This window comes from Microchirus variegatus, assembly GCF_963457635.1.
Source record: "Microchirus variegatus genome assembly, chromosome: 14".
NCBI lineage: Eukaryota > Metazoa > Chordata > Actinopteri > Pleuronectiformes > Soleidae > Microchirus > Microchirus variegatus.
The window spans coordinates 5120107-5136230 of NC_139815.1; the positions used below are offsets into that span (position 1 = coordinate 5120107).

Consider the following 16124-nt stretch of genomic DNA (forward strand, 5'->3'; position numbering starts at 1 on the left):
TAATCCCGTTAATCTCTTCTTTACTGATGTCCCCGCTACCGGGGGCAGCGTCAGACGCAACGACAAAAGCGTCATAAAACCATGTCTAACTTTAACAAACACAGACATGCTGCATACCCGCAGAAAGGTCAGAAACTCAGCTAAAAGCTTATATAAACCATTCTTATGTTCACCAAACACAGTTAAAACACAGATGGATCAAACCCGCAGGAGCGGAAAAAACCCGTTCCAGCACACTAATTGAAAAGCGGCACCGGAGCGTCAGCGTGATTTTGTAAACAGCGGAGAATTCACAGATTCTAACTGTACCATTTTTATCACTCTCAGTACAAGATTCACGGATCCAGCCCCAAAATAAGAGCAAAATAAAAACTGACTTTCAAGAAATACAAGCGGAAATGTTTCAAAAGTATTATGCCACGGCTCGTAAACATGACGTCACACGTCTTTTTCTGGTCAGTCATGCCGTTACTGCATGTTAATCTGCCCAGCACTATGAATAAACAGTGGTAGTACTGCGGTTGTGTGGTGCTGTTGGTTCAAAGTTATTAGCTGTAGGCAGGTTTCGATGGGCTTTACTTGTATGGTACTCTATTCCTCAATCATCTAGTGCAGGGATGCCAGGGTGAAATTGGACAGGGGGACAGATGGACAGGTAGGCGATTTGAAATTATTCATGAAGGCCTACCCATCAAAAAGAAATTGCATTGGCACCAACATATCCTCACAATGAGGCCTACAATTACAGCCTAAAGCAGGAGACAGTTACCCTCTAAAAAACGCAACATTTTCCTATCCATGCAAGTAGCCTACATTTCTAAATTAGAAATGCAACAAAATAGACTAGGTGCCAACAAAACATATTTCCTTTAAAAAACACAAGTGTAAACTGTTAATTTTATTCTATTTATTGAAGGCTTGCACATGAAAACAGGCCAATTAAAGGATGACTAGTCTAGCGTCAGCACTACCAGCGCAGCTGCAGCTGAGGATTCCACTGAAAATTAAATACATATGTACAGTAATTTCCAGACTATTGAGAGCACCTGTTTATAAGCCGCACACTAAAACCACTGAAGACGTATTCTTCAGCGCCGGACCCGCACAACCACAGAACGACTCCGTCAGTCACAGTCTCTCCCTCGCCACCGCCACCCTTTCCCCGAGGCGAATCCGTGTGTGTGCCGTTCTCTTCATCACGCAGCTGTCCAGCCCCCGAAACCTGCTTGTGATCACAGACTTTTGCACACTGCACCACGCTGTCAGGATTAGTAGTTATAAAGTTATAAAATATCTGTCTTATAAATGTCTTCACATCGACATAATATGGCGCATGTCGTAGGTTCATATTAAACAGATGTACGAGTATGGCCTTAGGTGCACTTTAACACAAAGGTGTGTGTGTGATTGGGTGAAGGTCGGATGTAACCTGATCGTTGTTACCAAAACCGAGCGGGCAGATCCCCGAACCGTAGTAAAGGGATCCGTTAGCTCCTTCGCTCGGATTAGCTCGTTATGGTAACCACAAAACGATTGCGGGACTCCGTCTGTCGTGAATATGGCACTTTATTTAGTTCTGCAGGTGATGCACAGCTTACTGGGTACAATGCGACAATGTCACGCAACCGTAATCAGCGTGACAGGCTCTCTCTCGCTCTTCAACATCAAAACAATAACACACACACCTCCTGATTCCTCCTGACACACTCTCACTCTGTAGAGTGAATGAGGACACCCACGCACAGTACACGGACTTCCATGCAGCCTACACCACACACACATACACAGCCCCACACACACCCGGCTTCACCTGTAACATCGTGGACCAGACACCCCAGAGACTTTCACTTCCACGAGGGAAAAAAATAAATAGTCAACAGTCGGCAGAAGAGTTGATGAAGACGTCATAAAACCATGTCTAACTTTAACAAACACAGACATGCTTCATACCCACAGAAAGGTCAGAAACTCAGCTAAAAGCTCACACATTGAAAAGCGGCACAGGAGCGTCAACGTGATTATGTAAACAGTGGAGAATCCCCACATTTCAGCTGTATCATTTTTTATCACTCTACGACCAAGATTCACTGATCCAGCCCCAAAATAAGAGCAAAACAACAACTGACTTTCAAGAAATACAAGCAGAAATGTTGTCTTACCTTTGCTGTTTATCAAAACAAGTTGTTTCCACCGGAACAAATCCACTTCTAATGAATCCCGGTCTGATTGATCATCACAGAGCGACATTAGATTGTTCTGATTAGAGAAAGGCGAATGTCTGCACAAATGCATTATTGATGGGTCTGATTGATTGATTTTTTTATTATCTGAAGCAGAGAAAAATCAAGTTCAGTGTTGTATTGCTCAGAAATTCTTACTGTTTCCTGTTTTTTCATGTTTACTTACAGCACATTATATGGACCTGATTTTTATTTGTATTTTCTAATTATTTAGAGTTTTACAATAACCCTAACCCACAGCAGAAGGTAAATAGCTTTGTCAAATAATCAATTAAATAAATTACTAAAGCCACCTTTTTGTTATATATCAATCTTTTGATCTGCCACAATAATGTAATAATGAATTTAAATGAAAATACCTCAAGTTGAGGTCTTTTCTCAGAAATTTTTAGGTGAGATTAAAATTTATAAAGAAAATACTGTAGATTAGATTGATATGTTGAAATTATGATTGTTAGTCTAATAATGGCAATATTAAGTGAAGAGTACCTGATGACTTGTTCAGGACTCGAAAAAGCTTGGGACTTGGACTCGACTGCTGAGTCTTGGGCCTAAACAATGACTTGGTCCCACCTCTGGTGTCTGCATATGTGTATAGTATGTTACTGTACGACATGTGGGAGTGTGTGGTTGTTTGCTCAACGTTTGAACTTGTAGTCTTTTGAAGAAACATGTAGGTTAAGGTATGTTTTCATCTAATGTGTCTTTGATTATGTGTTAATGTGTGTAGGCAAGGTTGCAGTGAAGAAAGAGGACCTGCAGAAATATCATGGCAAAGACACATGGTTCCAGCTCCAACCTGTCAGTGCTGACTCAGAGGTGCAGGTCAGTACAGCAGGAAAACACACAATCAGCTCCACACATGAATTAAGACATAGAATGTAAAGATACACTCAACTCACGATTGGATTCATGATTTTTTGTTCACATGAGCAAATAAAACAATATTTATAAGGAAACGTATAAACTTGTTCGCTGAAAACAACTACTTTACAAGTCACTACTTGTTTGTGTGTATCGCATGTAAAACAAAGTCACAGCAGTTTTAATGCAGCCGTGCAGTGATGACTTTGCCTTCGATGAATAGGTAATATTTTGTAGTGGAAAACCAACCTAAACCGTGCCAAGGTGAGGAGAGCTGGTGGAAAAGTGTGAAAGATGGAGAATCTTGGGAGTCTATGGCCGTCTTTGTCTTTAAACAAAGGGCCATGTCTCCAACCAAATACACACATACATTATCTCTTGGTCTTACTTACTCTATATCAGGAATAGGGGTGTCACGGTATGAAAATTGAACCTCACGGTTATTGTGACCAAAATTATCACGGTTTTTCGGTATTATCGCGGTATTTTTTAAAAGGTGTGTGAATATGTTCAGAAAGCATTGATAGTCCTAAAAGCTATGCATTTTTTGAAGGCTGATATATGTGATCACAAGTCGGCAAAGCGCAAAACGAGAAAAAACAGGAAAAAGGTTTTTTTTTTCAGAATTAGGGATTTCCGTTTTTTTTCAAAATTACAGAAGTTGAAGTACTACATGCTTCAAATCACAGTATTGTGGGTTTTAAAACCATAAACTTTGTGTTTGAATTAAGGTTGTTTTATTGCTGTGAATCACTCCTAGTTTGGGTGTGGTGATCTCACATTCTAGAGCTTTTGTTGCTTTTTCAGCCAATAAGCTGACTATCACGGAGAATACACATGGCTAATTAATATTCACGTACAGAGAGAGAGAGAGGGGGGAGAGGGAGGGGAGGGGAGGGGGAGAGAGAGAGAGTGTGTGTGTGTGTGTGTGTGTGTTGCGGGATGCCGTCACTTTGTGGGTAACGCAGTGGTCATGCATTGTGGTAAATGTAGTTTATTGTCAACGCACGCCTTAAAGCAGCAGAGACCCATTTTAACACAGATTTTTAAGACCAATTAATCACTCGCGGGGCACATAAAAATGGCGTGGTGGGCCACATCTGGCCCCCGGGCCTTGAGTTTGACACGTGGTCCAGGAGGTCCATAATCACCCACTCTGATAATATAGCCCTTATAGCCCCCAACCGGTTGAGTGTATGCTGGCGTGGTTGGCTGTCGCTGCTCTCCGGCCCCCCTTTGTGATTTTAACTGTTATTTGGACTCTTTTCGTCCTGACTCAGACAAAAATGTTGGTTTTATAGTCTACACTGGTTCTTCTGCAAACTATCTGGTTGAGGTCGTACCGTGTGTGTTTGTCTTTATGGACGTTTTTACCTGACTGTGATGCTCCCACTCCTCCCGACTGCTGTCTCCTGGTGCCTCTCACTCGCTCATCATGAGGATTTACCTGACTGTGAGGTTTGTTCACCTCTGGCTGGACGATCATGTTCATCATATTAAAGCTCACATAGAGTGGTCCTGTTGCACATATATGTTAGTTATGGAGGTCTACTTACATACATTAACTCGTTTTTATGGTCAAAAACCTCCTAGTTGCTGTAAACGTGCCGAGAAATCCTCTCTTCTCACGGTGTTTCCCAGCCGCGAGATTTGAAACTCAACTCACCCAGAAGACAGAGTCTTGTGATTGGCCAATACCCGGAAGTACACCTACTCTCAGAAGCGCAGCTCCCCCCTCTGGAACGGTGGATGCACTGCTCCTCATAATCAAAACATTGTTTTAACAATGTTTAAAAATAGCTTCTTCACGACTCCCAGCCGCAGTCCCTTTTATGACTTTGACTCAGAGTCAGACCCAGAGTCAGAAGACACTGTCGCTCGTGAAACACCTCCACAACGGACGTTATTCTTCTTCTGCGGTTCAATGTACGCAACCGGATGTGCCCGGACTAGTGCCCGGAGCAGGACGATCTGCTGTTCAGGAGAACCGGTGTTTACGTAACCAGACTGGGTTTTTTCAGAGTCGCTGAGCCCGAGATTACAATAAAACACAGCGTTCTCAGCAGTGGCTGAACTGTTTGTTGAGAACCTTCAGGGCTTCTTAAACAAGGTAATGATGCAGATACTAAAAAACAGCGTTAATTGGAACTTCCGGTAAGCCATGGCTCTTCAACTGAATGGTCCAACTCCCACTATAATTCTTCTTGGTGATTTTAACATCCATATGGACAATCTCAGCCAAACCCCTATCCAAGGATTTTACATCCTGCCTTGATAGTTTTGATTTTAAACAGTATGTTAATTTCCCTACCCACTCTAAAGGCCAATATCTTAGCTCTCGTCTGCTGCTCTGGCATCACTCCTTTTAACTGTTCTGCTGATGACCTTCCCATTTCTGATCACTTGTTTATATCTTTCAACACTCCCTTAACACTATGGAAAGTTAAGCAGCATTCTCACTGGATGGCCCCTCCGACCACCATCATTTATACATGCATTCATTGCATGTTTTTTTCGACTCGCAAAACTCACGCATGCACTTTTCCCTGCAGAAAGGCCCTTGTTCCAACCGGGGTTTGAACCCAGGAACTCAGGTCTTCTTGCTGAAAAGGCGAGAGTGCTAACCACTACATCAACCGCAGGCCTAATTTTATGTTGATCAATGTGCACAAAACAGGAAAAGACATGACTCCATTGGTTGACTCAAATCTGGGGTCAATATTGTTGCCTCTTAAATACACTAAAGCACACTAAAATATCTTCAGAACACTATGTTTTTTTTTTTTACAGAATTGGCACACCATCCACAGCAGCCAGACAGAAGTCTCTGATTGAACTGTTCAGGTGCTCAGTTGCTGGTCATCCCAAGCATATCAGCCATACATCCATAATAATCTTAGTAATTTCTGTTGAGGCCAACCTCTGCTCAGCTCAATTCAGTGCGTTTATATGCATGGTAAAAGTCCAATTTTAGTAGGACTAAGACAATAGTTCCATTTTCTTAATGTCATGTAAGTCACAAGTTAGTCCCACTAAAATCTAGCCAGTCTTAATAGTCCAATTACTCCTGCGTGTATATACTTAGTCGGACTAGAGTTGGACTTGCAAAGGAACGCACACACCCAACCATGTTTACGACCACACACAGACACAGAGAGAGAAAGAGAGAGACTGAAATAGTGAACAGTAACATATGCAGACAGATGGGTGTGTGCAGCCCTGAAGGGTTTGAAACAGAGGCACATTCATCTGAGAAGCTGGGGAGAGGAAGGATGTGTGAAAGAATGACAGAAAAGTGAGGGAGAAGGATCAAATGAAGTTGGAAGATAGAGTGTCTCTCTTCTCTCTTTTCAATAGGATGCATTGTTTGACCTGTGTGCACATGTAAGTGTGTGCGTGTTTGTTCCCTCTGCTTGAATAGGCTAGAAAGAGCAATGGTTCTGACTTTGCATACTGATGCTGCTAATAAATAGACCTTTTCTAGACAGCTGCACTGCAACACTGCCATTATGTCATTAATCCATTCACTGCAGAGGGAAATAACTTTTGCACAATGTTTGCACTCACAGCTATTACATACATTTTGTCTTTTGGTGGAAAGGCAACTCTTTCATGCTTGTGTGTTTTTCAGAATCATTGTTTTATCTGTGTGTTTTGAGTGTAAGATAATAACATTATCCACGCAAAATTATGTGATGCATGAATAATGTTATTTGTGTGTGTGTGTGTGTGTGTGTGCGTGCGTGAAGGGAAAAGTGCACCTGGAGCTGCGTCTGAGTGAAGTCATCACAGACAGTGGAGCCATCAGCCATAAACTAGCTACACGGTGAGGGCTACACACTCACACACATTCACACACAGCACTTGATTTCTTGTTGACCTCTTTATCCTCCTCATGAGGGTCACAGGGTGATGCAGCCTTTCCCAGCTGACACAGGGTGAAAGGCGGGATACACCGCCAGTCCATTGCTGGGCAATTATATAGAAGCAAACCATTCACCCTCACATTCACACTGACGATCAATTTAGCGTTTCTGTATGTGTGAATGTGCATGTTTTTGGACATGGGGAGAACATACAAGTTACTATTTTGAGCTTTTCTTTGTCAAACGCTGCTATAGTTCTCATTGCTTTGTATTGCAAAGCAAGCATCTATTGTTATTCTTCCACTATTATTACAGTGCATACTTAGCAATGCAAATTAAGCATCTTAGGTAATTGTTTTGGTTTATTAGAGTGCCTAGAGTGCTTTTTGCAGTGCAAAGCAAGAATCTATTGTTATTGTTCTGTGATTCTTCATATTATTAGAGTGCCTGCTTAGCTATACAAATCAATGGAGTACTCCAGTAGGACTGGAGCTTTTCTGGACAGTTGCACAACTGTATAGTGGGGAAAGAAGAAACTTAACATATGATATTTCATTCACTAATGACATTGATAATCATCATATATTATATATGTGGGGTCATTTGAAGTGGGACTATGTATGCATGTATGTAATGTAGTTTTATTTGACCGAGTTTTTTGACAGTCACACAGTTGGTGTAGTGGTTAGTGCGCTTGCCTTTGAAGCAAGAAGACCCAGTTGGAACAAGGACCTTTTCAGGCTTCCTCCTACAGTCCAGAAACATGCAGATTTGGGGATTAGGTGAATTGTTCACTCTAAATTGACTGTAGGTGTGAGTGTAAGTGAATGGTTGTTTGTCTCTATATGTGGCCCTGCGATGGGACTGGCAATGGACTGGTGTACCCCGCCTATCGCCCAATGTCAGCTGAGATAGGCGCAGCACGAATAAAGCGGTAGATGATGGATGGATGAATTTCTTGACAGAATATGTGGGAGCAAGGAAGAACGAAAGTTACGAATGTAACTACGGTTCTATGAATCCTGGATGACCGCCAGAGGCGGTGCCTAAAGCACTGAATATCTCCACCTCGCGCATGCGCATTTCGAGTACCTAATACCAACATAGTCACCCGTGACCCTCCACATGACACCGGGAAGGCTATAACTTCCGGTGTCGTTAGAGGATCAGTTCCCAGAATAGGATTCTGAGTGACTGGACGCTCTGGCGGTCATCCAGGATTCATAGAACCGTAGTTACATTCGTAACTTTCGTTCTATTTCATCCTTACTGACCGCCAGAGGCGGTGCCTTAAGCACTGGATGACTCATACCAACAAGGTCACAAAGAAACACCTGCCTCGTTTCCCGGTGTTACGTGGAGGGTCACAGGTGACTATGTTGGTATTAGGTACTCAAAGTGCGCATGCGCGAGGTGGAGATATCCAGTGCTTTAGGCACCGCCTCTGGCGGTCAGTTAGGATGAAATAGAAGCACATTTATCTCGTTAAAAAATCATCGAGCTGCTGCTCAGCACAACTGTCTGGCATGTCAGAGCTCACAACAGAGATGAAGCAGAAGACAGTGAGAGCTGGATAGTAGGAAAAGCTCAGTTTTATAAAAAGGCTTACTCGACAGGAAGTACTGTGGCATTAGTAATGCTGAAACCAGCCCACTCCTTAGTCCTTATTCGGAACATGTGTTTATGTGTATGTGCGTGGGTTGGGGGCATATGTGGTGCATCACTGTGACACATCGGAAGGGATTCGTCCTACTGAGTATCCTGTCCTGTTTGAAGCATAATCCCCTTACAGTGTGATGTCATCAGGCAGCAGGGTTAGGCTGTGCATGCCTACTAATAAAGCATTTGAAGTCGTTTTAGGAGGTTTTGTGTGGATGAAGACCTTTTTTGAAGCAATGCTGTCTTTATAGAAAACCTTTTTTCTTTTTTTAAAGATTAAGTTGAATAAGGCCACAATCACATTGAAATTGAATGTAAATAATGGGACACATAAATAAATTACTATTTATCGATCAACTTTTTTTCACTTCCGATCCGATTCGATACCTGAATTTGGATATCTGCCGATACTGATACTATTCCGATATGGATGCTCTGTTTGCTTTAATATTATTATCATCATTATTGTTGATTTTATATAAGGCTTTTTATTTTTAAAAACAGTGACAACTTCGCAACTTTCTATCATAAACCTAAATACTACGAGAACACACAATTCTTTCTGCTCGAGTGAGATCCATCTATCCATCCATTGTTTACGTTTCTTTGCATTTATAGGACAGGGCCTCAGTTACACACCATCCTCACATACGCCTCACTCATTTCTTCAATCTATGTTGTGTTTTTGGAAAATCTTTTAAAAGCGACGAAGAAAAAGATTGTATATACTATTTTCTTCTTTTTCTATAGTTATAGTTTCTATAGTTCTATTTCTGTGCGGATTAGGCCTAAATACAGTCGCAATGAAAGAAGTCTATTGGATGAGGAGTGAAATTTGTATTGAATGGAACTATTCAAATGAAATTGTGTCAAATCCATCTGAATCATTCGGTAGTAAAAAAAATAATTGTTCAGACCAACGCGCGTCTTAGAAACATAGAGTGATTTATTTGTATTATTTGTTCCAACTTAACTAAAGTAAAATATACAAACAAAAAGATGCTCCATCGCATTCACGCGGTTGAAAAACTATTTGCCACTTCCGCTCTACCCGGCCATCAGAATGTCACCGCATATCTAACGTCACACATGACGTTACTTTCCACAGGTCAGACAAAAACGGCAAATCATGCACAGTATGGAAGCTCAACCTACTAATGATCTAAACATAAATATCAGCATTTCATTCGTGCTATACAAATTATAAATGAATAATTCTGAGAAACCAAAAAATGCAAAACGGCTCCAACTCATGTAATTAAATGATTCTGTCTTAAAACAAACTAACCGGACTTGGTATTTTTGTATTTTTAAAAAGTATTTTCAATATAGATGTAATGCATATTGTTGAGTCCAGAACAGTGTGTTTGAACATGTCTCATATCTCATTTTTTAACAGTATTTTTAACTTCACAATAAAAAAAATGTCAGGAGGCACAACCAAACATTTATAAATATATCTATACATTCCTAATATTTATTTATTTATAAACCTAATAAACATAGTTTTTTTTATCATTGTGGTTTTTTTTTACAATAATTTTTGCTCTGTAGGTCAGGTTTTAAGCATCTTTAACATCCTATTTTACATTTAAAGACAGAAAATAATCACACAAATACACAAATTCATATATTCAGTATTATAACTACACACATTACATTTATAAACCATTTGGTCACTTTAACTTCATTTATTGATTTAAATTGGTTGCACCAACTGACAACATTAGTTATGACATGAAATATGCTGAAAAAAATTAATTTTAATTTCAAATAGTAACATAGTGTTTTAGTCAGTTAAACCTAACCCATCAAAAACACTTCACATAACATTACATCTTTATGACAAGGATCGAGTACAGTCACGATGAAGTGCAGGGGATCTGGGTAGATGTTAATAAAACGTGGTGACAGACTCTTAAGAGCAGAGCACACTTTTCATTGTTTTCACTCCATGTTCTCAATCTTTGTGTAGAAGACACTTTTGCGCTGTAATTTAGGGAATAACAGATGCATCAGATGAGCGGATCTCTTTAGTTAACTGCTCAAAGAGAGAGAATGTTCTCTGGTGTGAAGTCAATGTCGCAGGGAGTTCATAATCTGCTCCGTATGCAGCCAAGTTTCGCTTTAGCCCAAAGAGACTTTCCAGCATTTAATAGGTGCTGATAGGTGCGAATTATCAGTGCATCCTTAAATATAACATCTTTATTGACAAGAACAATGTAACCGTAATAATGACGCATTTGATAGTGTGACTTGGGTTGGGGGGGGGGGGGGTAAACCCTGTAATAATAATAATAACTGTTGTAGAACTTTCCAGCAGGTGAAACTATGTGTTAGATGTTATGATTAAGTCCATGAGGCATGTGTAGTTCGTGATCAAAGCGCAGTTGTCATCAAAGCAATGAACAGAACGGAGGACAACTTGAGTGTCTTTTACAAAGTTTTATTCCTCACATTACTTCATAGACACTAACTTAATAGACAGAGCGTATGGGTTCTGACGATCAGTTACAGTTAAAAGAAAGGAAAACAGAGGTTATTACAAAACAAAGCTTTGTGCTTTGATGACAATGGTGCATGCGCCAAGGACTTAATCATAACATCTAAGACATACAGTTTCACCTGCTGGAAAGTGTAAAAAACTGTAAAATTCACTGTTGTGTTGTGCTCAGGTGCCCTACCTCTATTTTCCTTTTGCAAGATATGCTTCCCTTGCAGCTGGATCATTGTTAATGCTCGCCCTGTGTCATGCTCATTTTAATAGTGATAGTGGCATCTAAAATGTACAAATGATCATGCAAAATGATTTAAAGTGTGTAATATCTTTACATTCAAAACTAATAAACATTCTAGAGCAGTGGCGGATCTAGAAAATGTTACACGGGGTGGCAAAGCAGGGGCAAGCGGTCTTGGCAGGGTGGCATGGGAGGACGGTACGCAAGAATCCCCAAATGTAAATGGATTTTACATAACAAACATAAAAATACTTTAAAACTAATTACTGTTTTATCATGAACAACAGGAACAAGCCCAGTGCATCTCTTAAAAAGTAAAAGTTTTAACAGCTGAATTAAAATCTAAAATAAAAAGTGCAATAATCAAAAATGTTAAACAAACTTGAAAGGCTGAGGAGCCTCTTCTCCCTGTCACTCCCTGCCTCTGTCTCACTTTGTGAATCTACAGCAGCCTCCTCCTCTTCATCCCTCACATCCTCTTCTCCTTCACTTATTTCTTCATCTCCTTCTGTGGTCTTCTTCTGCTTCGAGCCTCCTGGTCTCTCCAGTTCAATACCCTCTCCTTCATTTCCCTCCTTCTCTTATTCTGCTGTGCACTTTTCTTACTAAAACTCTCCTTTTCATTGTGAGAATCTCTGGTTATTAGGGCCATGTAGCTAATATGTATAACAAATCTAAAATCATAAGATATTTATTACACAGAACAGTTATGTTTAGACTACTTAATGCTTGTATTTGTTATTTTCCCAGTTAGAAAAGTAAAGGATGTCACCTGGTTTAACTCATTGCTGTGATAGGCGACAGTAAGTGGTTTTATAGCAGGTCTACTGCTACAACACACTGGTGCGTAGTGTGTTGTAAAGTAATCTCGCGAAACATTATGGATTAAAACATGACAGGTTTTATTATTGTATGAAGTTGTTGTTGTGTTTACTAAAATCAAAACTAATCAAAGAGCAAAACGCTCTTACAAATCACCAGCGAGTAATTTCACAGTTAATTAATGGCCGCGCTGTTATCGCTGACGCTGAATGATAACAATAATAATAGATTACATTCATTATAAATGTAACTTTAAGTTAAACTGGTTTGTTTAAACTTCACTTTGAGTCGAGGGGCAGCACATTTGCTCCTCTCTGTGCTCGATGTTTGTGAGCCAGACTGTGAACAGCGCACTGAGCCGTTGATGCAGGGCTGTAGCTAAGTGAGTCAGGGGCCTAAGATTATATTTACAATTATTGAATTTTTGGTCAATGTATTGTTTGTTTCACTACTTTGAAAAGCTTGTGGACATAGTTGCGGATGTTTTTACAAGTAAAGTTTTTACCCCCGTAGCTCCGCCCCTGTTCTCGAAGTGTCATGGATAACCATAGAGCTTTGAATAGCATGATATATTATATTGACATTCCTTGCAGTTGTGCCACCTGATTAACGGTTGAACCACCTGACAATTGCAACTTAACTCAAATTAAACAGCTTCTGTTTAGATGCAAGCATTATTTTCTACCATGAAGTTCTCACAGAACACTTTGAAAAAAAAATATTTATGATAAAATAATTTTTTTCTAGTTTTACATTGGTTGGACCACCTGACATGGAAAGTGTACCAACCTACATATGAGTTGAAAGTAGTTATTTTTATCAGTATTTGACAGAGATCTACAAACCTTTTAGCTTAGTCCCAATGGTCTCTGGGGTTCTTGTGGCTGATGCAACATTCATTTTACAGCTATTGTCTCTTGACTTTAAAATAAAGTCCAATGTTTATGGTTGCACCACCCTGATATTTAGGAAATGTAAATTGCTGGACAGTTTTATTTTATTCAAAAGGCTTAAAACATAAAATAATGCCAGAGTATTTTATTTTTAAATTATCATTATTAAAATAACATTTTTAATATTTTTCTTAGTCTGCTCCCTTGCTCGGACAGCTGCATCACCTGATATCTTAGGGGTTTGAGAAGCCAAAACATAAAAGAATATAATTATTTGAATTTACTGAAAAATGTATAAAGTGATAGATGTCATGAAAAGTGTCATGCCATTGACCCATATTCATTATCTATGTTGATAGAAATGTTTACTTACACACGGGTGTGCATGTATATGCATGTGCAGTCATTAATGTCTGCTTTATGTGTGTCCTAACAGAGTGGTGGAGTGCCAAGGTCTTCCAATCATCAATGGCCAGTGTGATCCCTACGCTGCTGTTTCCTTACTGGGACCTTCAAGGTCATGATTTCACCAGTCACATTCCTGATGTGACACTGTGGATAAAAGTGTGATTTTCTCCTCCATTAAATGGAGGAGAAAATCACACTTTTATCTTATATATTATATTTGTGTTGATGTCTCCACAGGTCAGATGCCAAAAAGACCAAGGTGAAGAGGAAAAACAACAATCCACAGTTTGACGAGGTTTTCTATTTTGAGGTAAATGTTTCCTGTATTTAATTTTAATATAGATTGTTATTGAATTTGTTTAACACAAAGTCATTTGTAATAGGCACCTATACGACAGAGATTTTTATTCAGTTCTGTAGAACGTTCTGGAAAATACTAGAGGTACATTGATTGAATTGGTGTGATAGTTTCCTTTAACGCTGCAGTGTAAACTTTGTGATTTCTATTGTTGATTTTATCATTCTACCTCAGTTTGGACATTATGCGTTCATCTGAAAACAGGCTAAAAAAATGCTTGCAGACCTGACTGAGGGATCGTTTGTGTCGATACAGCAGCAATGCAGGGGCAGGCAGGGACAGGAAACATCTAAGTGTGTGTCATCATGCTCTCAAACTGCAGCCATTGTAGCATCCCTGGCTGAATAATCACCTGGCTCCTTTACTGATGGTTCAGAATGCTTTATTGAAAACTAAATTCACTCCAAACATGCCGTTAAGTTATCCTGAATACACCTGGTATATGGAAAAGAGCTGGTGAAAAGACAAAAAAATGAAATTAAATAAATAAGTTTTAACTCACATGAACAAAGGAGTTATCTCCCTTTAACTCCTCTTTAGCCCTTTTAATGTTATTTCGGACAACCTCTACTGGAGTGCTGAATGTACAATATTTCTAACCATACATATTATTTATATTTTGGTAAACAACACCTTGATTTAGGAATATTGCAATCAAATGTGTAAAACAAAACTGTTCCCTTGTAAAAGAGTTAACAAAACTCGCACATAGGACGATGCTAATTAAGTAATAATGAAGGGATGCTACTAGCATAACATTCACATTCACATGAAACTCTATGCAGTACGAACTGAGATTAAAAACGACTAAAAACACACATAATACCAAATAAAACATAGACCTTGTACCCTTGTAGGTGCGAAAATAAACCATGGAAAGTGCTTGAGACTCCGTTTGCAGCACTCGTTTTTTTCTCCTACTTCCAGTATATTAACCTTTCAAAATAAAAGCATCAACTTTGAACAGCTGACCTACCACAATAAAAGTAAGACCACATTTACGTCATATACAGCCATCTTGCTTTACTAGAGCAATGTTGCTGTTGGCATTATACAAATCACTTCCTGTGTGCAGTGTGGAAATTAGATAAAACTTATCTCTAGCTATATTGATTAACACAGGGCGAGAATAGTGCGGAGCTGGTGATGTGAATGTAACCGACATTTGGATTCAGCTAAAAGTAACACACTACCATTTGAATTCAATAATAATTGGCAGATGCCAATTAGAGATGTAGAGATAGATTTTAACCATTTAGGAAGGGGTATACACAGGGTTGGGAGGGTTACTTTAAAAATGTAGTCCGATACAGTTACTAATTACCTGTTAAAAAATGTAGTCAGTAATGTAATCTAAGTACCACAATATTAAAGTAATGTTACTTGATTACTTTAAGTTACTTTTGGATTACCGCAATACAAATGCAAATAAAGACAAAGAAAGAAGAAATATCCGTAAAGGTAAAACACCCCCCCCTATAGGATGTGTGTCACTTATATATCCCCCAAAATTACCCATACAATTTTCTAATATAATCGTGCTATTTTAATACCTTGTTGTGATCTAAAGTGTTAGTGACCCATTTCAGTCACTGCAGGCAATTTTGTAACGTACAAGCCCCACAAGGTGGCAGTAGTTACATTTAAAGTGCCTATGGGGCCCTTGCAAGTCAACGAGTTTTCCACAATGAAGTCCGTGCAAATGTCTCACAATAAAAGCCTATTGAGCTATTTATGCTGGAGGACTTTTTATATGAGACAGACACAGTAAGAGTTTGTATTAACAATGTAATTTTAACAGGGCAAACGAGAGTGAAACAAAACAAGCCTTCTCACTACAAATCACATCAGAAATTTAAAAAAACTTCTGTGATCATTTTGCTAAATGATGTTAAGGTATTCACATTTGAGCGTCATGCTCAAACTTCAAAACTACTAAAACACACGTACCATCCCGGTCACCAGCAGCACCACCCACAGACCCAAAATAGTAGCAGCAGCAGCAGTAGCAGTACTAACAATAACAATGACAGCCCGAGCCTGGTTAGCAGGTTAAATGTTAAACGTTAAATGTTTCTTTAAATTCGATGTGGAGTCCTTGGATGATGACAGTGTGTGTACAGCTGGGAGGCAAAGCTTGCACTGTACAGTGATGTTGTTCCCCTTACTTCTTTTTTTTTTTTCAAATGTATTTTTTTGGGCCTTTTTGCCTTTAATGATAGCATAGTATAGAGAGACAGGAAACGGGATGCAGAGAGATGGGGAATGACACGCAG

At 39.5% G+C, this 16124-nt stretch overlaps 1 protein-coding gene across 1 annotated transcript in view; it reads left to right on the forward strand.

The window, feature by feature from the left end:
- rasa3 (RAS p21 protein activator 3) overlaps positions 1 to 16124 on the forward strand; it is a 60114-nt gene that overhangs the window by 25605 nt on the left and 18385 nt on the right. Inside the window, exons 4-7 of the mRNA XM_083900520.1 lie at positions 2971 to 3065; positions 6854 to 6930; positions 13519 to 13599; positions 13728 to 13800. Of these exons, the coding sequence (XP_083756646.1) occupies positions 2971 to 3065; positions 6854 to 6930; positions 13519 to 13599; positions 13728 to 13800 (326 nt within the window). The remainder of the gene's footprint in view (positions 1 to 2970; positions 3066 to 6853; positions 6931 to 13518; positions 13600 to 13727; positions 13801 to 16124) is intronic.